The sequence below is a fragment of the Periplaneta americana genome, chromosome 5 (genome assembly GCF_040183065.1).
Source record: "Periplaneta americana isolate PAMFEO1 chromosome 5, P.americana_PAMFEO1_priV1, whole genome shotgun sequence".
In the NCBI taxonomy this organism is placed as follows: Eukaryota; Metazoa; Arthropoda; class Insecta; order Blattodea; family Blattidae; genus Periplaneta; species Periplaneta americana.
In genome coordinates, this window is record NC_091121.1 from 56099936 (window position 1) to 56126359 (window position 26424).

General features: G+C 35.7%; 2 protein-coding genes across 2 annotated transcripts in view; both read left to right on the top strand.

Annotated features, from left to right (window-relative positions):
• Positions 1-1613, top strand: part of LOC138699635 (UDP-glycosyltransferase UGT5-like) — a 34222-nt gene extending 32609 nt beyond the window's left edge. The window contains exon 5 of the mRNA XM_069825666.1: positions 1040-1613. Coding sequence (XP_069681767.1) covers positions 1040-1325 — 286 coding nt within the window. The 3' untranslated portion in view covers positions 1326-1613. The remainder of the gene's footprint in view (positions 1-1039) is intronic.
• Positions 1411-26424, top strand: LOC138699636 (UDP-glucosyltransferase 2-like). The gene is made up of 5 exons (XM_069825667.1): positions 1411-1552; positions 12693-13513; positions 16389-16611; positions 18567-18786; positions 21024-26424. Exons 2-5 carry the CDS (start codon positions 12695-12697, stop codon positions 21310-21312), a joined length of 1551 nt encoding a protein of 516 aa, XP_069681768.1. The 5' UTR covers positions 1411-1552; positions 12693-12694; the 3' UTR covers positions 21313-26424.

Below are 26424 nucleotides of genomic sequence, written 5' to 3' on the forward strand. Positions count from 1 at the left end.
TGTATGATCAATTATCTGACATTTCTGAACAGACTGTAAATCTAGTAATGAATTTGTATGTCGGACATCCCTTGGCACCACAATAACCTTCCTATTTCAAGTGAAATGTTAACGGGACCATACTTCCAGTCTCACAATACATGCAGGTAGATGGACGTTGCAGATCTTTTTTACAAAAGTAATTTCTTACATTCCTTTCTCAATGGAGTATCCTCTCAAAGTTTGTGTCGACAGGACCGCAGATGTTCGTCTGTTGACTTGTTTTTCATCTACTAATAGTTTTTGCGGTGTTCTATCAGATTAAACTAAAAATGCCTAAGGATAAGTCCAGTAAATCCTTTTTAATTAAACAGTGGATTTCAGGAAATAGTGACTATTCAAGTGACAGCGATGTAGTGTATTGTCAAGTATGTGAGAAAATTGTGAAATGCGAGAAAAAGTTTTAACTAGAACAGCATTCGAAAACAACTGCACATCTCTGGTCAAAACAAAAGGGTAAGAACACGCAACAGGTACTTTTAACTCAGGTGAAATCACGGTCTGAAGTTAGTACATTTTCTGCTGACCTTTGTAAAGCTTTTGTATGCAGAATATTCCGCTGCATAAATTAAATAATTCACATCTACGATCATTTCTTCAACGGTCTGACATAGGAGGGAACTGCGCATGGATTTTGGTTGATGAATCAACAGATTCGTGTGGTAGATACATAGCGAACTTTATAGTGGGTAAATTATGTCCAAAAGAACCCAGCAAACCTCATTTACTTTCATGCAAAGTGTTGGAAAAAACCAACCACAATACAGTTGCAAGATTTGGTTAGTGCATATTGTTTTGTTTTAGTGCATATTTTCAACATTTTAGTGCATATTTGCATGCATATTTTAGGTATTTTCAGTGCATATATATCCGGGCCCTAAGAATAAGGGTGTTTTCATTTTTGTATGACGGTTAACCCTCAATTAATCCTCCGTACTTAGTGAGGATAAATTCGTGGTTCTACGTCAAAGAAATTTAATTTCGTTGTGGACTGTTTCAGTTACCGTGACAACGCTCTTCGAGTGTCAAGAGCGTACAATGACCGGCCAATGTCCGCCCTGGATACAGGCATCTTCTGGACGGAGTACGTCATCCGACACGGTGGAGCTCCCCATATGAGGTCAGCTGCCTTGGATCTGACTTGGTACCAGTACCTGCTACTAGATGTCCTCGCAGTGCTGATCTCTGTAATCGCGACAGTATTACTTGTACTTTTTTACATAACCAAGAGATTAATACGTCTTGTGTTACCGAGCAAAACACAAGGAAAAAAGAAAAAGCAATGATAAACCTGTTATGTAGCAGAGGAATAATGTGGGTCATGCTTCATTGGACCTATTGATATACGAGAAAGTGAAGACTGAAAACAATCTGCTTTGTACCGATTTGTTCGTTTTGTACTTGGTGCCAATGTAGTAGTTAATATCGATTGATGGACTTATCCTCATTTTTGTAAAGTATTTTGAGAGTCATTGTATTTCATAAATTAAAATCGTGTGCTTGTTGTACCTAGGTAAGTTGCCACAAAAGAAAATGAAATGGAAGAATATATGTGCAATATGTGCAAAACAAAATTTGTACTATATTTCTTATGTGTGTGTGTGTTTTTTTTCTTTGGTTAAGATTTTTACTTATTTTATCCTATTTCGTTGTCTAGTTGGTTGATTCTCTTGTTTGTTTTTTGTCTTGTGCTCTGACTGTTTGTTCTTTTTGTTTGGGATTGTTCGTTTTGTCTGTTAATCCATATAGAGTGACTATTTCTATATTGCAATAATTTATAATATAATTCTTTGTATTTACGGAAATCGATGTTTAAAAGTGATAAGTACGAATACTACGGGAAATTAGCCTTTTATAAAAGTAGGCCTACTGCGAAATAAGACCGTTGAAAGTGAAGTTTTAAAATATTAATTGCTTTTATGAGATATTTGAATTTTTCCATCTCTTCGAAGGATAAATCTACAATTTTTATAGTTCCATTTCGTACATTATTCTTGGAGGAACAGTAACAAATATAAATGACACTCGGGAGGAAATTAAACTCAGAATAAATATGGGAAATGCCTGATATTATTCGGTTGAGAAGCTTTTGTCATCTAGTCTGCTGACAAAAAATCTGAAAGTTAGAATTTATAAAATAGTTATATTACCGGTTGTTCTGTATGGCTGTGAAACTTGGACTCTTACTTTGAGAGAGGAACAGAGATTAAGGGTGTTTGAGAATAAGGTTCTTAGGAAAATATTCTGGGCTAAGAGGAATGAGGTTACAGGAGAATGGAGAAAGTTACACAACGCAGAGCTGCACGCATTGTATTCTTCACCTGACATAATTGGGAACATTAAATCCAGACGTTTGAGATGGGCAGGGCATGTAGCACGTATGGGCGAATCCAGAAATGCATATAGAGTGTTTAGTTGGGAGGCCGGAGGGAAAAAGACCTTTGGGGAGGCCGAGACGTAGATGGGAAAATATATTAAAATGGATTTGAGGGAGGTGGGATATGATGATAGAGACTGGATTAATCTTGCACAGGATAGGGACCGATGGCGGGCTTATGTGACGGCGGCAATGAACCTCCGGGTTCCTTATAAGCCAGTAAGTAAGTAGTAATTGCTTTTATGAGCATTTACCTTTACATAACAAAGGGGTTTAGAACGTGTAAGAAACAACAACCCGACCTGTATGTTCTTCAAATAGTCTTTTGTGATGATGCCTATATGCTGGATGCTGTAGAACTAAAGACGGAAATTACAACCGAAGAGTGTAAATAATTATACAGGGTGTTAATAAATAACGCCGCAATATTTTCACCGAGTATATGGAAGGACATTAGAAAAGCAACTTAAGATACGGGGTCCATAGTCTGCGAATTGAAATTTCCGGTGTACTTTTACGCAGAAGTGGGCGTTATTTACGCAAATGGTTATATCCACTTAATCGCAAAAATATACATTACATTAACTTAAATAGACATTGAGGCTTATCTTCAAATGTGGCAACATTGCCTCCGTAGAAGTATTCTTTATAGCAAAAGTTTAGATGTTTATAATCGCGTCTACGGCATTCTCCGAAGGATTCGTCTTAACAGAAAGATTCTCCTTTTCTTTACAGTTGCTGTGGTTTGTGACGGTGTCCCAGCGGTTTGATGTATTGTAGTAAGGATGTTGCACCACTTGAATAACTTTTCCGTCCTATATTCATGTTTCTGTATGGCGTGTTTTCTAACTTTTTTTGTTCGTAACAGAATTGATCGAGATGTAATTATATTTCACTCTTGAGTTGCTTAAGCATTTCGGTTAGCATATGAACAGAGGGATGTGGTTCATGAAATTGTTTCTTAAAGTGTTTAAGAAAAGATTCGGGTCCATTTGTCATTCGGGGATCGCTTGAAGGACTAGCCCTTAACACTGGTGGAAAGTTGGCTTCATCACTGATGTTGTTTTGGAACACAAACTCGACGAAAGCATTCTTTTGGGGATTATTAAGAATTATGCTGTGAAATTCAACATACCCCTCACCCATAATATTTGGAGGCAAATACTCCAATCCAAAGACATATTTAAGATTTTTGCCTAATTCTGAATTTGTATTCACGTAGTCACATTTAAGCCCAATGTTTACAATTTTCCAGACTGTCCCAAGTGAAAGCTGCAACATTAAATAACCGCGGTGTTGCCATATATCCTATATTTGATTTCTTCTCCTCGTTCATTGTCAGTTTATTTATTTGCAGTTTTGTAACCTCAATTTTTGCTTTAATGAAACGGCATCCCACGCTAATACAACGCACTTGAAATTTCCATATCATGGCATAGAGTCTCAAAAGGATATGAACGCAACAATAGCGGAAGTTATTTTCAGTTATGGACATCACCAGTGGGCCTAACATACTGCACACATTCAAATCTGGTGCGCTATTGTTTGTTTTTTAAACACAGTAGGCATAAACATGGTATTAGAGTTGGATGAAAGAGAAGTAACCCTATGTAGTCTATCTAGTTTGAGTCTGTTTACTGAAGTTTTTAATTATTTATTATAATTCGTGATTACAATGATTAAATAAAATTAATTCGCAATGCACAGCATGTGATTTTGCTTGTGGACTCTTCAAATAAATTGTATGCAGACAGATCTGAAAGCAAACGTTCTGATGGGGGCAGATAAAAAAGTTAAATTTTTTTCTTCCACCATGTTAATAATGTCAAAAGTAGTGCTTATACAAATTTTGGCCACTCGACCGCAATTACGAGGGCCGTAAAAATATAAATTCGCCAGGGGCCCCTTATCAGAAAGAAAAAACACAATTTCATTGGATAAATTTATTAGAACGGACACAGCTTGTTGAGCTATTTTTCAACATATTTTCCACCGAAATTGAGACATTTCTCATATCAAGGGATCGACAGAGTCAAACGCTGATGTTACCGTACGCAATCGATGATAACAAATACCCTGCGTACGACTTGCCGGCGCAAAACACAGTTCGAACGAGGTTATGGTAGCACACAGACTGTACAGACCGCCATCTGTTGCTACGACGTTCAAGTTATACCGTACACGTTCTCAAGTTCAGATTGAAGAACGCCTTAAATAATAGGCAACTTCTCTAACATATAAGTTGAAACTCGCTTCAAATCGGTGACCCAACAACAGTGACGTCATGACACACTTTGAAATAAACACCCAGTATAAGGAAATTCTGTTACGAACACTACTAAGAACGGCGTCTTGTTAGCAAACCATCACAGTGCCTTTGGATGTCATTTTCTGCCCCGGATTTCTGATGCCTAATAATTGATATTTGCTTAGGCTTGAAGAATCACATTGGTAGGTTATAGTCAGCTTCACTGTCAAATTCGTTCAAAATACTGTACTTGGTTTCGTTTGGATGTAACTAGGCCTAGTTACATGGCCAAGATTCTCGCTAGAAATTCCCCCATGTTGTTCACTGATTCGTACATTGGACTTAACTAGGAAATAGACTAGATCTGGGAAGTGGCCTATCGTGCCAAGCAGTAGGACCTTCTTCAGGGTTACCAACTGAAGTGTAAGCGTACGGAAAGTCTCCAAACAATTTATTCAAAAGTTGCTACATTTCTTATTATCGATAGAGAAAGTTTTAAATTTGTCGGTAGAAGGTGCTGAAGATGTCGGTAAATGCCTATTTAAGCCATAAAAAATTTTTAAGAAATTGTCGCCAAGAAATAGTTAAAAATCACCAGATTTAGCGACAAGTCGTTAAATTGGTGACACTGACGCTTTTAAAAATCCACCTACAGGATTACTATACATTGTTTTAGGGGCGATAATCTCAAGGAGACACCGTGATTGACGTATCGTGACCTACATGGGCGTCAACTTGTAGAGGCTGGTCTAAGTCTTGGCCAATCACAGTTGAGAACTGTGATTCTAATTCACTAGGCCCAAGTCTATCCCCTATGTTTGACAAGTAACGCCCATGTAGTCTATGAAATACCAATCACATTGTATTGTCTACCTCTGCTTACGCAATAGATACAACCTGGAATATAGCACATGAATTACATCCCTGGACTGGTTCCTGCTTAACGCCAATACCGCCACTAGAGGCGGTGTTTCGTACCAAAGAATTGTAGCCCAACACTTGAATGGATTATGGAGAAGGAGATATAATGGGGAATTATAGAGCATGTTTAAAGAGCCCAATATAATAAATATAATTAAAACCAATAGATTGAGGTGGGTGGGATATGTAATGAGAATGGATGCATCAGAACCTTGTAAAAGTATTATTCTCACAAACCCTGGAGGTCAAAGGAGACGAGGATGATCATAAAAACAAAAAAAGTGGATTTTATTAATTTTTCAGCATTATTTCGCCATAGTGTCCCCTTAAAGAAATCCAGGTTTCCGGCTAACAAAAAAGCATCATGAAAACACACTAAAAATCTGTACACTTATCTAACATATCATCAACAAATCTCAAGTAACATTGTTCTGTGCTTGGTATATTTAAGCCTGTAATCTTCGTACTTAATTAGTAATGCACAATTAATCAAACATCTTAAGATAGGCCTACATAATGCTTAGTAATTAACTAATCTTAATTTTATGGTACATCGGGGCGAACCTAGCGGCTTGTTCATATTGCGTAAGCAGTGTTTCTCACTCATTAGTAGAGAATCAAGATGACGCAACGTCAAGCAACACGTCACTGTGAAGCTATTTTAATGTTTCCTTGGGAATTACTTGCACTCTTTTTGCACGCCTTTGTAACATAGGGATTAAGTTGTCACATGCTGTGGATTCCAGCCAATTGGATGACAGAAATCTTATCAGCTAATTAGGGTCTACACTCAAAGTGAGGACTAACAGCCTCTCTACCGTCAGTGTGTTCTCCGCAGAGAAAAAAAAAGGTTAGTGATTGATTACATGTTTAATTTAAAATTGAGAGTTAGTCTTGTCGCCCAACAGCTTTTGAAGTAAAATATGAATAGATCTAGTACAGTAAAAGGACGACCTAACTGAAACATACAGACATATTCCGTTTCCTAGAAGGCACGTGGTATTATCAAAATATTATTAACGGAAACTATTTGGACCTCTGTGTAATAAAGGATGTTTTGTTCAGTCATTTGTCCGAAGTCAGGTTTGAACATCATAAGTGACACCAATAAGTAGTGTTGTGGGATTTAATCGATTAATCGATAAATTTCTGTTGTAATATTAATCGATCAAAAATATTTAATCGAATAATCGAGTCGATTGAAATTAATCGGTTGTAGTTGATATTAATTATTATCTTGTTAATACAAACTCACATTAAAAATTCCGACAATATTTCTTTCTCGAAATTTGCTTACTTAAAAGCACAATAGTACTGTTATTTTCTAACTGTAAACCAGGTAGCGTACAGAAAATCTTTGCACAAACACTTCAGAAACAGATGGAGATATGAGGACAGTGACCTCGTCTACCTCTATTGAAAGTTGAAACACAATGCGAAACCCTTATTAAGTTTTATGGTTTTCCAAGAAAATTTCAACCTCGTTGTCAGCTGATCTTCCTAGCATATGAAATGCATACTTTTCTGGAATTCGTCCCCCTCATCCTTTATAAAATAGCCATGTCTACACTGTGTGCAAGTGAGAGGGTAACTACCTTCTTCTCTTTCTAATATCTGGTAATTCGATTACAAAAGGGGCCAGTGTTCTGTTTCGACCGCTGTAGTTTTGCAGTTGCAGTTTCTGTACTGAGTTTGTATATGAAGGTTGTGTATTTAGTTTGATAAAGAAAAAAAAATCAGTTTTCTGTGGTTTGTGAAAATTGTGAACTACATTATGTGATATGAGAATTTGAGAGGTAAACTCGGTGTAAAGTTTGGATTTAAATTGAACGATCGTGGAGAAGTGCTTGACAGAAAAAACCTTTTTCGTGTTTAGTGATGCAGGAAACATTGTTACTAAACGTAGAACGGCACTTAATTCGGAGCATGTCTAAAACATGTCTAAAATCATGGATGAAGCAGTATTAGCTAGGTGAGTCTCCATACTTTTTGTTATTTATGTTTGTCTCAACAATTCCCGGAGAAATTGACACAATAAATTATAAGCCTCATAATAAATATGTTAGTAAGTAATTAAAATAGTTGTTTTGTAATATAATGATACAATATATACAGATATGCAACATTTAATACTTGTTTATCACCGAACACAAGTTAAATTTAACAATAATTGTGTATTACAGTATATTAAAACATTTTTTCAACTGGATCAAGACTCGATTAATCGATTAAATTAAAATAGTTAATCGATTAAATATTTTGATCGGTCAACAGCACTACCAAAAAGACATCACTCATGATGCAATTAAGCAAGGAAATAATGGGGTAAGTTATGAGGTTGCAACAAGTCTTCGGACAGTTGACTAAACAACTAGCTATTATTACTATTACCTATTACTACTACACATGTATTGTGCGCGCGTCTGTTTTGTGTCAAAGCACGTCTAAATAAAATTAATTTGCACAGGGTGGAAGGGACCGATGCACCAAAATGTAAGAGGTGATTATACATGTTAAATGTAATGAAACTTTTATTACACATTTAGCACGATGAAGCACCGTTAAGCAGGAAAAGGAAAGTCTTTGCCCAATATTGCAGCGCTCTGTTGCGGTAACGGCCCGAGAAAAGTGGCTGATTCCTATACAAGCAGATAGGTAAAACTAATCTGAACAGTTAGTGTCTTGATTTTTTTTTTTTTTTTTTTTTTGCGAATTAAACCGTTTAGCCATAAATTTAAATTGAACAATTCCGAAAATCGTTAAAATAAATCTCGGAACGTAGTACAGTGTCGCGTGCGTGTGACTGTGTACAGCAGAGAGGGAGGGGAAGGTAAGGAATGGGTGGCCGCGCTTGCTAGAGTTACTTCAGTAGCCAAATGTTTCATAGAAACATAACGATTTCCTCTAAAACTGTGAATGTTAGAAAAAAAAAAACTTTTGATTTTTCAAACTCTTCCTCATGATCTATTGTCAGATTAATTTTGGTGCAGTGTTACCTTCCACTCTGTATAATATTGTAACCTCCCCTAAGAGGTCGGCAAGCCTTCTTGGGCTCACAAAGAGGAAAAAAAGCTATAGATGATATAAACTTCCAAGTAGTTTATATAAATTTATGGACTCCCCTGATATGGGCCAATAGGAATGGACTCGTTCACAATATTGAGTTTATCGGGTATGGCGTAAACATTTTCATAGCAACGTCAGTATAATTTCCGTCCTAAAAATTCATTTACTTTTTATATTAGTCTAGGTCGAATATAGATGTTATACTAAAAAATAGACATGTGAAAGTCAGTTTTCTTTGAGTTTATTTACCCTCACCACCGTACCTAAATTAAAAAATCAGCGTCTATGGATGTTACATCATCAGAGAATAATATTTATAAACACAGGAAATAGGCCTACACTTGCGCCTATCGCGAACGGCAGACGAAACGCAGACATCGTGTAGGTAGTCAATCATGCTGTTATCTAATCTTTGTAATTCGTTTTAACGTTACATAAAACAATGCATAACTCACTTGTGTGTGAGATAAGTTCGCTTCTGAACATGGCTTGCATAAACTTGAATTAGCGCGTGTTGAACGTTAAGTTACGCGTGCCTTGAATAGCCTATGATACGAGAGTAATCGTAGCAATGTGCGTCGTAGAGAAGACTTTAATTAATTCATTACATTCATTATTTCAATCAATTAATTAACTGAACACAATTAATCTGTTCAATTCATTATTGGAATTCAATCTCTCAGTTCAATTTCAGCCATAGCAGTTGAAAAAGCGTCGTGAAATAACCAATTAAAAATTGAATTTCAACTTGTTTTCAACATTTTTTGTTCTGCATTGATTCGTAATGAATTTAATCAATAAATTAATCATTCAATTAATTTATTATATACTTTAATTTATTCATTCATTCATTCAAGATGACGCAGTCTATTCATTCAGTACATTTTTAAAAGTAATTGATGTTTTTCATATAACTTGATAATTCACTCAATATTTTCTTCCAAGTGACTAATTCCATTTAGTATATACTATAATGTAGGCCTAATTTGCTCAATGTGTCTTTCAAGCACTTCACTCAATTTAGCTTGTAAAGTAATTCACTCAATAGTTCTTTCCAATAGTTTACTCAGTTCAATTTGCCATGTAATTCACTCAATTATTCACATTAATTCACTTAATTTAGCCTGTAATATAGGCCTAAGTCACTCAATATTTCTTTAAAATAGTTCACCCAGTTCAGTCTCGTATTTATTTAATACATTTCACTCAATTCTTTCAAGTAATTCACTTACGTGGTGAGATATACTTTTCCAATCGTATAAATTAATTGTAATTTAACATGTTATATCTCAGTAGCTTTCCGTATAGTGAAATAAAATTTGACATACTTGCAATACATTCCTTCTGCTTTATTTTTTCATTTGCAACATTTGAAAATTATTTCTTCTAATTAAAAGTAATCAGTTTCTATAAATTAGGATGAAAACTTTGTACTCATTATGCATTTCCCTGATATTTTAAAAAAAAATTGAAGAAAATAGTCATTACTTTTGAAATATGAATTAACTACAGGAACAAAATATATTTAAATATTTTACTTAACTTATCTTTCAAAAATATTTTTCTTAAATATTTAAATGCATATTTATTTCAAAATTTTCATTATTAGCATTATTTTTAAAAAGTAAATTACAAATGTTACAGCAAAGATTTTAGTATTTGTTTTTTAAGGTGTGGAAAACACATAGGCCTAAGCATTAAAACAGTCTAGTAATTTTTTGAATCCAGGTAAAACAAATGAAAAGAATAAATTTAAAGGGACAGGTGAAGTAACATGCGTGCATTTCAATGGGCATATCTCGAACATTATTAGAAATAATAAATTAAGAAATTATTTCATCATGAGAACGAAAGAAGTGTATTCTACAAAGAAAAAAATTGAAAAATGTTATTTTCTTTAATCATAAAGATGTACCCTCAGCCTTAATTTAGTCTGTCATGTATTTCACTTAATTCTTCTTTCAAGTAATTCACGTAATGTAGTCTGCCATCTAATTCACTTAGTTTACTTTGTAATGTAATTCACTCAATTATAATTCTTTCAATTCAATCTGTCGTGTAGTTTGCTCAATTCATTAATTCATTTATTGCTTTCAAGTAAGTAATTTCTTCAATTCACTGACTTGATTCACTCTGCTAATTCACTCATTAAATTATTTTGTAATTAATTAATTCGTGCATTTAAATTAATTAATTCAGTTCATTCATGCAATTCACTTCTTCAATTCGTTAATTAAATTCTTTTATTCTCCCAATTAATTATTTTAATTAATTCGTTAAGCTGTGGTGTTGCTGGTTGCTTATTCAGTGGACCCTGGCTCGAATCTCGGTAGAGAAAAGAGATTTACGTGCTAGATGTGCGTCCCAGATCTCATTTGTCGTTTTTTTCTGTAAGTAGTGGTCTTACACCATGCTCACCACACCAACAGGGATTCCCCGGCTTGGGGATTACCTCATAAATGATGAAATAGATCTAAGGTATCGTCGGGCTCGGTATCGTGCTGGGTATAGCGCTGGCCTTCTATGCTCGAAGTTGCAGGTTCGATCCCGGTCCAGGTCGATGGCATTTAAGTGTGTTTAAATGCGATAGGCTCATGTCAGTAGATTTACTGGCCTGTAAAAGAGCTCCTGCGGGACAAAATTCCGGTACATCGGCGACGCTGATATTACCTCTGCAGTTGCGAGCGTCGTTAAATAAACCATAATTTAAACATTTTCTGAGGTAACAATCTTTGAAAGTACCGTAAGTGATTTTTTTTTAATTTCGTTTAATTATCACCATGCCCCATAACGTATAGTCATATTACACGGTTTATTGAAACTTGTTTATGACTTATGTGTTCATTGGTGTCCCATTGTCTTTTGCTTCACTGTTTCATGATTTTGTTGATATTCATTTTGTTATTATATTATTTTATGTTATTCACTGTTGAATGTTCACTATCACTATCTTTGAGTTAATGGTACTAGTTCTATTTACGCTATTTACATATATACACTTTTGGTAATTGTATTTTCACTGTCAGCAGCTTTCAGTTAATGAAACTAATTCTATTTACACTATTTACATATATACACTTTTAGTAAATATAACTATAGTGATTATAATATTTTGCTTATTGAGTGTGTATACGCATGTTACAAAACTGAGACATATATTTACAATTGTTCAAAGTTTATAGCGTTAATATAGTGCACAAATGACCTCAAATGCTCTTTTATGATGTCCCTATAATTTATTGGCCAATTTCTTCCACTCCTTGTTGCTTCCTTGAAGACACTGCGCTGTTGGTTCAAGATTTGGCAAGCCCACAGAAGATGATCGACTGTTTGGTCAGCTTCTCCGCAAGGACATCCTGGGCTTTCCGAAATTCTGAATCTGTAGTAATAAGATCTGAGTTTCCCGTGACCAGTTAGTATTGGTGTAAGGTTTGGTGTAGCTGGTATGTTGATTTCCATCCTATCTGTCACTGAAGGAAAAAATCTCTTCGTTAGTGCTCCTTTTGTTGTGTTTGATCACATCCGTTGCCATTTTTCAGTGCTTTTCTTTCTCTCGACGTCTATTATTGTACTCTTAGGTATCTTATTGTAGATTACTGGTATGTGATCTTCTTCTGTTGCTTGCTTAGCTAATTTATCAGCTATTTCATTTCCATGGATGCCAACATGTGCTTTTATTCATTTAAAGTGAATCTTCCAATGCTGACTAAAGAGGATTTTAAGGTTTTGCCTAATTTGCTCTATTATGTATCTATGTTTGTCGTTCTTCAGTAAATCTATTGTGACTTTGCTGTCTGTGTAAATCGCCACTGTTCGTTCCATATTTGGTATACCGTAAGTATTATTATTATTATTATTATTATTAATATTATTATTATTATTATTATTATTATTATTATTATTATTAGCCTAGTTATAAAATTCAGTGAATCAATATAGCCTACTATTCGTTCCTACGTTTATTGAACTAATTTAACTTTTAATTAATCAATTAATTAGATGAGATTATTCAAAATGCAGTACATATTATCTGTGTTTCAGGAATGCCTCGACTCGTATTGAGTTCAACTCTATTCTTCGTATCGCTTCATATCGCTACAAGCGCCCGCATCTTGGGTCTCTTCCCGTATGGATCTAAGAGTCACTTCATTGTAGCCGGCGCTCTTTTGAAAGGTCTGGCGTCGAGAGGTCACGAAGTGTATGTACTAAGTCACTTCCCTCTTAAAAACCCTGTAGCAAACTACACTGACATTAGCCTAGTGGGTTCCACGCCAACAACTGTCAACAGCCTGCCAGTAGAAGATGTCGCATCAAGTACAGTGAGCGCAAACATGGCAGGAATCATCAAACTGGGGATTGACGCCTGTGAAAATGCTCTGGTCTTTCCAGCAGTTCAGAATCTCTTCAAATCTAACCAGAAATTTGATCTCATTATAACAGAGTTTTTCAACACCGACTGTATACTTGGGTTCGTCCACAAATTTAAAGTGCCGTATATAGCTATAGGCACTTCTGTGATATTGCCATGGACGAACAGCAGATTTGGCAACCCTGACAACCCATCCTACATGCCCACTCAGTTCTCTGACTCCTGCGACAGGATGAGTTTTCCTGAGCGTCTGCTGAATACGTTGCATGAAGAAGTTCTCAAGTGGGTGTATGATTTCTATATCACCAGACCCTCCCAAGTAATGGCGAGAAGGTTCTTCGGAGAATCTCTGCCCCCCTTGGAAGACCTGGCCATGAATGCGAGTCTTCTGCTCCTGAATACCCACTTCTCCATCAGCAAGCCTAGGCCTTTCGTTCCTGCAATCGTGGAAGTGGCAGGAATTCATCTGAGCGAAGCACAGAAGTTGCCCCAGGTCAGTACTTCATAAAAGTCCCTCGCCAAATCTTGCCCGGCCAAAAGCTTCTCATCAGAATCGTTTTAACTTCCAAATCCGGATGCCCAGATAGCTTGAAGGAGAGAGAACTACTCGTAGTTATTACTTATTATTAAGGTTCGGATAAAGTAGCCTTATAGGTATATAGATAGGGCTTTGGGTTGCTTCAGACTAAGTAAATACTATTTCTTCCACTAGGTAAAACTCTACCTGCTTGGAACAGCTCTCCCCACCACTAGCTAAAATGGGCGTACTGGAATTGTTTCCCAAACCTGTGAATTGGTTGCAGGTTGATTTCATCTGTGTATTGCAATTGGTTCCCGCACTAGACTAAGCCAGAAAACATTTCTCTTCTTATTTTATACAGGCTTCGGACTGTCAACTACTGTCTACGATAGTAGGTAGGTTAAAAATGTTTTGTGCTTAGCAGACACGCTGCGTCGAATAACTTCATAATTTTATTTAAAGTTGCAATATCACAAGTCTCGTGGTTATGTTCGACGTTCCATTTCATTATAATATTTGAATCAGAAAGTTTCACGAAACACTTACGTCCTCTTTTAACACAAGTATATCTTTCCATACCGTGAGATAATGTTTTCTGAAAACCGAACTTGTGATCATTGATCACTGAGACTTTGTTCTGTTCCTCTTTTCACTGAACATAGTAGTGAAATCCATGCTGTCCTGTACTTCCATTGCCACTACTCTGCTAATCACTGAAACGATCGGTATTTTTATTTTAACATATATGAAGCCACGAGTCTGATCGATTATATGTGGTGTTATAGGCAATAACAACTACCTCATTCCCGTTGTTGATATTTGAACACTGTCACTACTCTGCTACATGATCGATAAAGATCCTCTTTCCACACAGTCTTGGAACCTATTCGAGTTGTTGATATTTGAACATGGGGAACCTACTCACGTTGTTGATATTTTGTTTGGGAGCCAACTGAAGGACAGCGATTCTGTTCCCATCGGCTATACTGTCCATTCAATTACGTTTTAGCCGCTGTCCTTCAGTTGGCTCCCAAACAAAATATCAACAACGTGAGTAGGTTCCCCATGTTCAAATATCAACAACTCGAATAGGTTCCAAGACTTTGTGGAAAGAGGATCTTTATCGATCATATAGCAGAGTAGTGACAGTGTTCAAATATCAACAACGGGAATGAGGTAGTTGTTACTGCCTATAACACCACAGATAATCGATCAGACTCGTGGCCCCATATATGTTAAAATAAAAATATCGATCGTTTCAGTGATTAGCAGAGTAGTGGCAATGGAAGTACAGGACAGCATGGATTTCACTACTATGTTCAGTGAAAAGAGGAACAGAACAAACTCTCAGTGGTCAATGATCACAAGTTCGGTTTTCAGAAAACATTATCTCACGGTATGGAAAGATATACTTGTGTTAAAAGAGGAAGTAAGTGTTCCGTAAAACTTTCTGGTTCAAATATTATAATGAAATGGAACGTCGAACATAACCACGAGACTTGTGATATTGCAACTTTAAATAAAATTATGAAGTTATTCGACGCAGCGTGTCTGCCAAGCACAAAACATTTTTAACCTACCTACTATCGTAGACAGTAGTTGACAGTCCGAAGTCTGTATAAAATAAGAAGAGAAATGTTTTCTGGTTTAGTCTAGTGCGGGAACCAATTGCAATACACAGATGAAATCAACCTGGAACCAATTCACAGGTTTGGGAACCAATTCCAGTACGCCCAACAGAATATACATCGTCACTACAGTCGGCTGTGGGACACGCGAAAACTAGTTAATGTTTGTAAACAAAACGCACGGACCAAGGATATCTATCCTGATACAACTACTTTATCCGAACCGTAGTTATTATAGCCCTATATTTATTTAAACTGATTAATTTCTTTACATTGTATTTTGTACGTGACCCAGAGCATATTAAATGGGTTCATTCACGTACCTGAATATGAACTATAAACGGTAGTAACAATTGAAACATGAAGCAATTGTTTCGAAACACATGAAAAGTACAATGAGAAAATGCTCGTCACATTCTTACACTCATTTTCACATGAGAAACATTGCAATTAATGGCATAGAATATCTGTCTCCAAAAAATGAAGTAATGTTGTTTACTTAGAACATAGAGAAGATGTTACTTATATTCTCCTCTTCTTCATCAGCAAGAATAAACTAAAAGTCTGTTCTATATCAGAGACTTTCTTCTCAAAGTAATCCTGTTGTGTGCATTGAAGAATTTGTTTTGTCAATCTAGATAAAGCTATTATTTGTATGTACCGAGAATATTACTTCTTATTGAGATCTACTTTACTTCGTAGACTGTAAATGTTCAGTTGGCTCTTATTTCGACGGACGCAGTCTTTCAAATTGAGGTCCGTAAATTCGTTTCAGAAATCGTATGTCGACAAATTCCCTTCCCATTTTCTTGATCTGTTAAGAAGGACCCACTGCCATATGTTAAAATTGGAACAGTTGAAACTTCATACAATTTTAGTATTGTGTCCTTCGTAGATGTTGCAAATACCTACCATAATTTATTCGTATCATGACACTTTTCGCGTTCCGACGATCGTTTCTTTGAAAGGTGTGTAACTACTTTTCGGAGAGAGATTCTTCTGTTCTAGCTTGGTATATAAGTCTACTAATTAATTCTGCCTCAAACTGATTCATAACATGAAAACCTTTACTCTCTTCCTAAATTATATATATGGTGTATCTAAATTAGATCTACAAGCTTTGGGATCAGATAGATAACAGGTTTTAGAATTTTTAATTTCTGCAAATAGGAAGTGTGCGAAATATATTAATTGTATCCTTGCTGTTTGTTATTCTGCAGGATCTGCAGCAGTTCTTGGACGAGGCGGATCATGGGGTTGTCTACTTCACGCTAGGCTCTCAGGTGCGAATGGACTCCATATCTGCGGAGAAGAGAAAGGCCCTCCTGCAAGCATTTTCTCAGCTGCCCCAGCGAGTACTGTGGAAGTGGGAAGGTGGAGAAATGTCGGACCGACCCAACAACGTCAAGATCGCCAAGTGGCTGCCACAGTATGCCGTTTTGTGTCAGTATCATAGACTCACGGACCCACTAACAAACGTGGCTTCTTTCAATATTTGATTTAATTTAGACGTAAGGCTGAATTACTTCTGAGTAATGGCATTACTACTGTGTCCACCGAAATCGTCATTACCACAAACAACACAACTATCATTACCATCAATCTCAACGTGAAAACTAATAACACCAAAACCACCACCACAATAAACACACTATCGTTACTACCAACATCACCATGAACACTAACGACACCAAAACCACCACCGCCACAATAAAGACACTATCATTAAAACCAACATCACCATGAACACTAACGACACCGAAACCAACACTACAATAAAGACACTATCATTATAACCAATATCACCATGAACACCAACAATAACAAAACCACCACCACAATGAACACACTATCATTGCTACAAATATCACCATGAAACTAACACCAAAATCACCACAACAAACACACTATCACCAAAACTATACAACCAATACTATAACTACTCACATCACTACTAACAGTACCACCAACACTACCAAAACCATAACTTCCAACACAACAAATCACCATCACTAATCCACCAATACTACAACCAGTCACATCACTACTAACAGTACCACCAACATTACCACAACCATAACTTCTACCACACCCACACAATCACCGTCACTACCCCACCAACTTATAACCATTCACATCAATACTAACAGTACCACCGACACTATAAAACCATAACTACTACTACAACCACACAATCACTATCATTATCCTACCAATTCTATAATCACTCACATCACTATTAACAGTACCACCGACACTATAAAACCATAACTACTACTACAATCACACAATCACTATCATTATCCTACCAATTCTATAATCACTCACATCACTATTAACAGTACCACCGACACTGTCACAACCAGAATTTCTACCACAACTACACAATCACCATCACTATTCCACCAACAATACCACAACAACAGAATATCCATCACTACACCACTAACAGTACCACAACAATAGAATTACCATCACTACACTACAACACTACCACAATAACAGAATCACTGTCACTACCCCACCAACACTACCAAAACAACATACTCACCATCACTAACCTATCAACACTTCCACAACAACAGAATTACTCTCACTACCGCACCAACACTACCACAATAACAGAATTACTACCACTACCCACCAACACTACCACAACTACAGAAACGCCACCACTACCACAACAACAGAAACATCACCACTACCCCACCAACACTACCACAACAAAATCACCATCACTACCCCACCAACACTACCACAACAAAATCACCATCACTACCCCACCAACACTACCACAACAACAGAAACATCATCACTACCCCACCAACACTACCACAACAAAATCACCATCACTACCCCACCAACACTACCACAACAAAATCACCATCACTACCCCACCAACACTACCACAACAACAGAAACATCACCACTACCCCACCAATACTACCACAACAGAATCACCATCACTACCCCACCAACACTACCACAACAACAGAAACATCACCACTACCCCACCAACACTACCACAACAGAATCACCATCACTATGCCATCAAATGTACCACAACAACAGAATCAATATCACTATCCCATCAACACTACCACAACAACAGAATCACTGTAACTACTCCACCAACACTATCATAACAACAGAATCACCACCATTACTCCTCCAATATTAACACAACACAACACAACAACAGAATCACCAACACTATCACAACAACAGAATCACCAACACTATCACAACAACAGAATCACCAACACTATCACAACAACAGAATCACCAACACTATCACAACAACAGAATCACCAACACTACCCCACCAGCTTTTTATATTGTGCATAGAACGTCTACAATAATGCTCGTTCCATTTACATATTTAATAATTTGTGCAGGTCATCCTGCAGTCCGCGTGTTCGTGACCCATACAGGACTGTTGGGTACCATAGAGGCCGTTGACTGTGGTGTGCCCATGGTGGCCATCCCCTTATTCGGCGACCAGGCACACAACGCCCAATGCCTCGTGTCTGCAGGTGTGGCGAAGAGACTCAATTACCATGATATCAACAATGCCAGCCTGCTGGATACTCTCAAAGAAGTGCTGGAAGTCTCCAGGTAAGCTCTGCATCCTCTGGAAAGAATTGTTCCCTGGTAGCGAGAGGGATAGAGAAAAACGTACTAAGTAGGGAGGGGCAGGAATGCATAGGGTAAGTTAGGATCTGTTGGACAGTCGGACATGTTGGACACTTTGTACTTTAATGTGTTACCTCGCCACTTGTGGGCACCACATTCTGCTAGAAATCAATGACGGAAGTAGCCCCACTCGTGGCTACTTCCGTCATTGATTTCTAGCAGAATGTGGTGCCCACAAGTGGCGAGGTAACACGTTAAAGTACAAAGTGTCCAACATGCCCGACTGTCCAACAGACCCTAATTTACCCTATTTTGCCGATAAGTGAAGGTATTCATTTATTCCAAAATATTGAGAATTGATTTAGTTTCTTGAAAATATCTGTGTATAGTAGGTCGCTTCAAAATGCTTTGAAATAAAATAGTAGGCCCTACTCTATTCTTTCCCTCAAACTTCTCGGTATCGTCGCACTATGTGGCACGTATTCCTTCCAATTTTACAAAATTGAAACACACACTCTTGTCACTTTCCTTTCCAATAAATTAGTCTTAGCTTTATTATATCAAATTTATTTGATTCTCTTTTAAAATAATTAATTTTCTCTTTCTCGTTGTATAAAATCTTATCTACAAGTCAATTTATCGGGGAATAATGAAAATACTAGGATATTCGATAAGTTAGTAATGGCAACAATGCTATAAATCAGTGTTCCTAGCGGTGACCATTGACATCTTGTACCTACTACGTAATAGAGCAGCGATTATTTCATAAATTTACAATATTGAAAGTCTCGAAGCAGCCATATTTTGTAAATACAGTGGCTGTTTCTGATTTGTAGCAAACAATACTGTCCTAAAGGTACGAACGAAGGTACTTCATAAAAAATCCAAGTTGCAAGAGAAAAACATGCAACTCAGTGGTTTAGGTCACTACAAGAAGCCTGTAGGAGAGAAATTATACCATACTGAACGCTTGCAAGTTGGGGTGGGAGCGAGACATTCGCTTTCAATCAGGAGTTGACGTCTGTAGAGCTTTAGATTGATCAGTGAGAGAGATATCCAGAAATGCTGCTGCACGTGGAATCCGCCGTCTTCCATGAATTTGGCAACGCATTGTTGACATGGCAGGGGACTATATTTATAGTATGTAATGTCAAAAGTAACCTAAATAAATTTAGTGTGACTATGTTGTCATTACTTTTCTAGTGTCCTAATAGTTTAGAACAAGATTAATAGGTAATTACTGAAATGAAAACCACACAGCGATGATTTAAATTTCTAATTGAAAAAGCAAGACGATTTATTTTTACCTACAGAATTGTTTATACTTTTGGCGTAAAAATCTATACTCAACCTACAAGGAGAATAATTTTATTTTAACTTTTTTACATGAAAGGTTTTCTCTAACGTCACTCGTATCATGGAAACGGGAGTGTACTGCAGAACACAATATTAGTTTTCTATACTCCTGCATTACTAGTGCACAATCCTGTCTATAAATAACATAATGAGCTCCTCAGTACACAATAAATCCAGCAGCAGGGCATCTTGCTGCTATCGTTCATGTTATGAACACAAGATAGGAAAAAGTCTCTCCTGAAATATATTACATTTTGGTGATGGGATTTTATTCTGGGGGATTCAAATCTATTTCAATATTATCGCGGAAACAAATGTTTATGGTACGTTATTCTTGAAAGAGAAGGAGTTAGTTTTGACATGCCGTCTGTTGTAGAGCGATTTCTCGTAAATTCTTTTATGAATTTTGTTTATATTAAGTCAATTTGTCATACTTGTTGCCATGTCATCCACAAATTGGTCTTGGAATTGCTAGTCTGTCAGTTTAGAAGCTTTATTTCTGTAATAGGCCTATCCATTTCACTATTCTGTATGATATCACAGGCTCGCTACTATGGATCAGTGGATATCAATGGATGTCAACACGCACTTTCCAACCAAGTGATCTATAGTTCGATCCTCAGTATGAAGGAGATATACCTCAATCTAATGGCATTAGATAATGTCCCTTTTTCTGTACTTGTCCTGTGACGTGTCTGCGGTGGCCCTGCATCGTGCTGACCACGCTGTCACGGAAAGTCGCATCTGAAAATCTATAGTCTAATTTGTCCAAATAAAGGCAAAAAATCGAGAAAAATATAGTTGGGCCTCAAAAGTAAGTTTTTATCTACACATGCTATAAACTTCCCTTTTTTGTTAATTAGTTACAGCGAAAATGCTGCTCGTCTCCAAAGAATCTTCCGTGATCGGCCTCTGACACCTCTAGACAACGCCATCTTCTGGACAGAATACGTCATTCGAAATGGCGGCGCTACGCACATGCGTTCAGCGGCATTGGACCTTTCCTGGTACGAGTATCTCCTACTAGATGTCGTGACGATGCTTTTTCTGAGCATCATGTCTGTAGTATTGCTATTGTGTTATCTTATTAAAGCTCTGTTACGAATCCTACGTTCTACAAACGACAACAGCTATGTTAAGAAAATAAATTGAATATCGAAATAATAGTTTAAATACATCTATATTTCAAGATTATTGGACGTATATTAATAATTATTTAATATTTATCGTAAAGAAAATGTCTTGTTACACAGTAGCAACTGTAGTACGACATGTAGTTTTAATGTCGCATTTTAAAGCTACTGTAATAAATTAGAATTCCGATCAACACATGGAAATGTTATGGCCTGTATTGCCTTGTACCCAAGCCTTTATGACTATGAACCTGACAGTATTGTTATTTGCATTCGTAATCTTTCCCATAAAAATTGAAAGCTGCGCGTTAGCCTTTTGAACCAATGACTTTAAATGTGCAGAAATTTGATATGAACAAACGTAACTTTGAAACATTTTTTTTTTCAGAACGAAAAGTTACACATTTGTTTGTATCAAATTTCTTCATCTCTTTAGGACAAAACTAAAATTGTTTCAATAATTGAGGGCTTTGCCGGAAAAAAGGCGGATAGACCTATACGCCCTTCTTCGGGAAAACGGTTTAAAATATAATGAATAATTATAGTAGCGAAATTTTGTTTTGATTGTACTGTACATACCTGCAGGACATAGCTGCGTGCGTGTATAACATTTTATTCAGGTGCGTTTTAAAATCTTAAATTGCATGTATCTCAATTCGACATATTGACGTACACGCCCTTTTTCCGGCAAACCCCTCAATTTATTATCATAATACACTGATCTCTTAAATTGACTGAACGTGTTGGGAAATCAATCATTGGCTTTTCCAAAACACATATTTAATATAAAAGAATTTTTTATCTCGAAAGGGAGCAAAAACGATCAAAATTGTATTGAAATTTTTTGTTTGAAATATCTCAAAGAATAACCCATTGAAATTAACTGACATTGCTTACGATTCATTCGGTATAAATGTCTTTACCATTAACTTAAAATTATATGTATTTCATTTTAATTATTTTCTTTTAATTTCTACATCTAAATCATTCCGTATTGCTCTATTATTAATACCCATATCTGACGAAGTAGATATAACTCGGAAGTCCAAACTCTTCTGAATAATGGATACATTTTTCATTCAGGCATATATCTGTTTTTGTAATGTATGTTTGGTTACCAATCGGCCTGGTTGGCATAGTTAGTATAGCGCTGGCCTTCTATACCCGAGGTTGCGGGTTCGATACCGGGCCAGGTCGATCACATGTCAGTAGATTTACTGGCACGTGAATGAACTCCTGCGGGACAAAAATTCCGGCACACCGGCGACGCTGATATAACCTCAGCAGTTGCGAGCGTCGTTAAATAGAACATAACTTTTTTTTAACATCTTTGGTTACTAGACCCATCACTTCACACACTTTCTTCCAAACACTTTTTATTCCATATTTAGAACAAAAGTAGACCTAAGGTGGTCGCCTACTGATGTTGAATCGCCGAAAGTAGGCCTGATGTTTTTACAAAATACATTTTTTATGTTTAACAAAGTCAAGTGACCCATTTTTTTCCTTTTCATCTATCCAAAGAGTACAGAGTCTATTCAAATCATCAAGAGATTGGACTTTACATTAGAAAGACTGGTTAGGGTCTTCATAAATACGAAATTACACTGATAAATGTTTTATAGTAATTACAGTAAGAAGGTATAGGATAATTTGTGATAGGCCTACGTGAATAATTGTAAACTAGATTTGAATTTTTATTAGCCGTTGTAATACACTTTTATTATTCATAGCACCGTCGTTGTACATTAATATACCGATAACAATGATACAATGGACAATATGATGGTAACAGAATATTATAAATTATACCTTAATGTAAGGTAACATATCACACACTTATTTGCTATATAATACACTAGTCACTCAGCAAAAATAACGTACCGGAATTGTACTAGTTACCAAGTTAATAATGCATAATACACTAGATAGTACTTGTAAATAATACACTTAGACAGTTCCTTTAAGTGATGTATTAAGGGGTTAGGTACAGCTTACAGAAGTAAAATTTTGGAAATATTCAACATTTTTCCATCCATTACAGTATCTTGTACAGTAATGGAAATTAGTATGTGTAAAACACTGTCCTTGTGCTATATGACAAAAACATTTTTACGATTTAAAAAAAATTATTTACATTTTTTTTTTTTTCAAAATTCAGTTGACTGTGCAATGATGAAGGTTTTCCCACATAACCCAAAAACCTTCCAACATTCTGTGATGAAATTTTTTGTGTGTATTTATGCATATCATATATACAATATGATGCAAGATCACTTCTCTACCTTTGATATATTGTCTGATAAAAATTAAATTCATTTAAAAAATGATCAAATTTCAGTATTTTCTATTACACAAAATTAAAAAAAATATATATATTATTTATTAAGGAATGTAGTGAACGTGCATGATATTGTAAACATGAGTTTCAGCAATAAAATAAAAGAGAGAGAACATGAAAAAGTTAACAAGTTTATGAGTTATGAGGGAAACGCTTCATCAATGCAATGAACTACCACCATTATGATTTTTGAAAAAAAAAAAAAAAAAAAAAAAATATATATATATATATATATATATATATTTAAGTGATTTTTTAAATAGTAAAAATATTTTTTTCATATAGCAGAAGGACAGTGTTTTACACATACCAATTGTAATTATCGTACAAGATACAGTAATGGAGGGAAAAAATGTTAAATATTTCCAAACATTTTACTGCTGTAAGCTGTACCTAACCCCGTAATTATTTTGAGATCACAGACATGCAAGCAATGACATTTTTCTTCTGAGGCTTGATACTGCTTTTCTTCCAGTAGGGTTGCCAGGTACATGAAATAAGAGAGCAGAAGAGCAGTTCACTCAACAAATAAATGGCTAATTTTTAAAACTTTATAACTTATTTAAAATAATCTTTTGTGCACATTGGCATGTTTATCAGTAATATATTTTCAACTACTGGTATAATATCTTAAATACTATTTGGTATATGCTTTATCATCTGGTAGAAGTTTATTGTAATATACTTACGATAAATTACTGCAAGTGCGTGTATGGATATCGTACTTGAAGGAAGTATGATAATTCAAATGTACATTACTGAATGTTCTAGTGTTGTGTTCGTGATATTGTGAGATTATTTTAAAGAAATTTATATTCTTCATCCTTGATTACATTGTTTCAACACTTATATATAGGCCTAATCACTGATTAACTATTAAGTTATTTAAATTAAATAAGTAAATTAATATTTAAATTATGGTATTATGTTACCATGTTCGATGTTATATCCACTATCCTCTTAATTCTGGTTAGAAAATAGCGCGGGAACTCACAAGAATTCAGAGATTGATGGATATAACATCGAAACTAGTCAATCAAGTAAAATAATATCATAATTTAAATATTAATGCACTGAAGTTGTTATTTATTTAATTGAAATAACTTTACGCTTAATCAGAAATTTATATACTTATGAGGAAAGAGCACTACTGCTTCTGAAATGTAAGCATAATGTATCAGTAAAATGTTAAGCCATTTCAAAAGTCCTTTCCTTTCTGTACGAATGGGTACGTTCTTTGTAACGTTAATTATTCGTTTTTGTAATTCAAGTAAGCTATATGAGAAGATTTTGATGATGACCCTCAAAATATTATTCCATATGATATTCATTCATTCATTCATTCATTCATTCATTCACAGTTTTCTGTCCAAGGGAAGATCTTTCACTCAAACCGAGCATTCTACAATATTTCCTATTTTCTGCCTTCCCCTTTCTCTCCTCATATAATCCACATATCTTAATGTCGTCTATCATCTGCTATCTTCTTAATGTTAAAAAAATGGAGATCTTAAGAAGATTTTGCAATTCATATCGGATGAATTGAAAGGTTTTTACACAGAACTGTACACATGGCCTACGACCAACAAAAATAGTAATGCTAGTGGAAGCGAAGATTGAAAAAGTAAGTTTGTTAATATTCTGACATGCAAAAAGTCTATTCAGCCATGCTTCCCAACTCTTTCATGATTAGTCATTAACCACATAAAATTTGGAAAACTATTACATTTAATGAGTTATTATGTTTAAATCATTCTAGAGTACAAATCCAAAGGCAAGAGAGACAGAGGAAGACCTACGAAGAGATGGAGAGATCAATTTCTTTGAGAGGACGAAACAGGTCGAAAGGCCTAATCCCTGTGGATGATGATGATGATGATGTTTAAATCATAATATTTACCTTAAACTGTTGTACTATAAAAAGGCCTTTATCACTACAATAATTTATTTTTAAAACCCCACAAGTGACAAAAACAAAACTTGCGGGAAATAAATAAAAACTGTTTAGTTTAGGCATAATTAATTTTATTTTAATTGTTAAATATATTTAACAAGTGATATTAGTTGCTAAATGTTAGGTTTATTCATTATTAGTTGTGTTTTATAATAGGTTGAATTTCATTTTATTCAGCTTCCTCCAAGTGAAGGCTGCCTAGAAGACAAAGCTTACCAAAAAAATTGTTGTTTTTTTGAGTAAATGGTAGGTACACAATTATAAAAAAAATGGAGAAGGAAAAGAAAAAGAAATAACACATTTATAAATAATTGAAGACGACTAAACAAAAGATCATTAATTCCAGAAAAAAAAAACACAAAATTTCCTAGTACGGTATATCTATTTGCTATTAGGTGATCACAGTCTTCTATTTAGCACTAGTTGCAAGACTCAACTTAAGTGAGCAGATCGCCATAGGATAGAGATCAATCTATTTACGTGTAGAGATGGTTTCTTAGGATTTTTATAGATCCCTTCACTGCAGACAGAGATATTTCAGTCACAAGAGTTTGTCCTAGACCAAACTGCTTGCAAAAATGCGCGAATATTTTTGTGATGGTCCCTCTAGCCCCAATCAGTAATCCAATAACTTCGATCGACGTTAGATGATATTTTTCCTTATAATATAATATAAAGTCCCCCAAAAAACCCAATCAGGTAATCAAACCAAACGGGGATGTAACCCAAGCACGACCGCAGCTAAGGATCAACAGGCTAGCGAGTCTGCCGACAAAGTTACGTTGGTGGCTCTACAAAAAATATACAGTCCATAGCAATCAGATTATTAAATTTAC

Bases quoted from the DNA above. Each gene is read 5' to 3' on its own strand.
- LOC138699636 (XM_069825667.1), top strand. From the start codon at position 12,695: ATGCCTCGACTCGTATTGAGTTCAACTCTATTCTTCGTATCGCTTCAT. The intron at 13,514-16,388 runs GTCAGTACTTCA...GTTATTCTGCAG, and splicing joins AAGCACAGAAGTTGCCCCAG to GATCTGCAGCAGTTCTTGGA. The intron at 18,787-21,023 runs GTAAGCTCTGCA...TTTGTTAATTAG, and splicing joins GAAGTGCTGGAAGTCTCCAG to TTACAGCGAAAATGCTGCTC.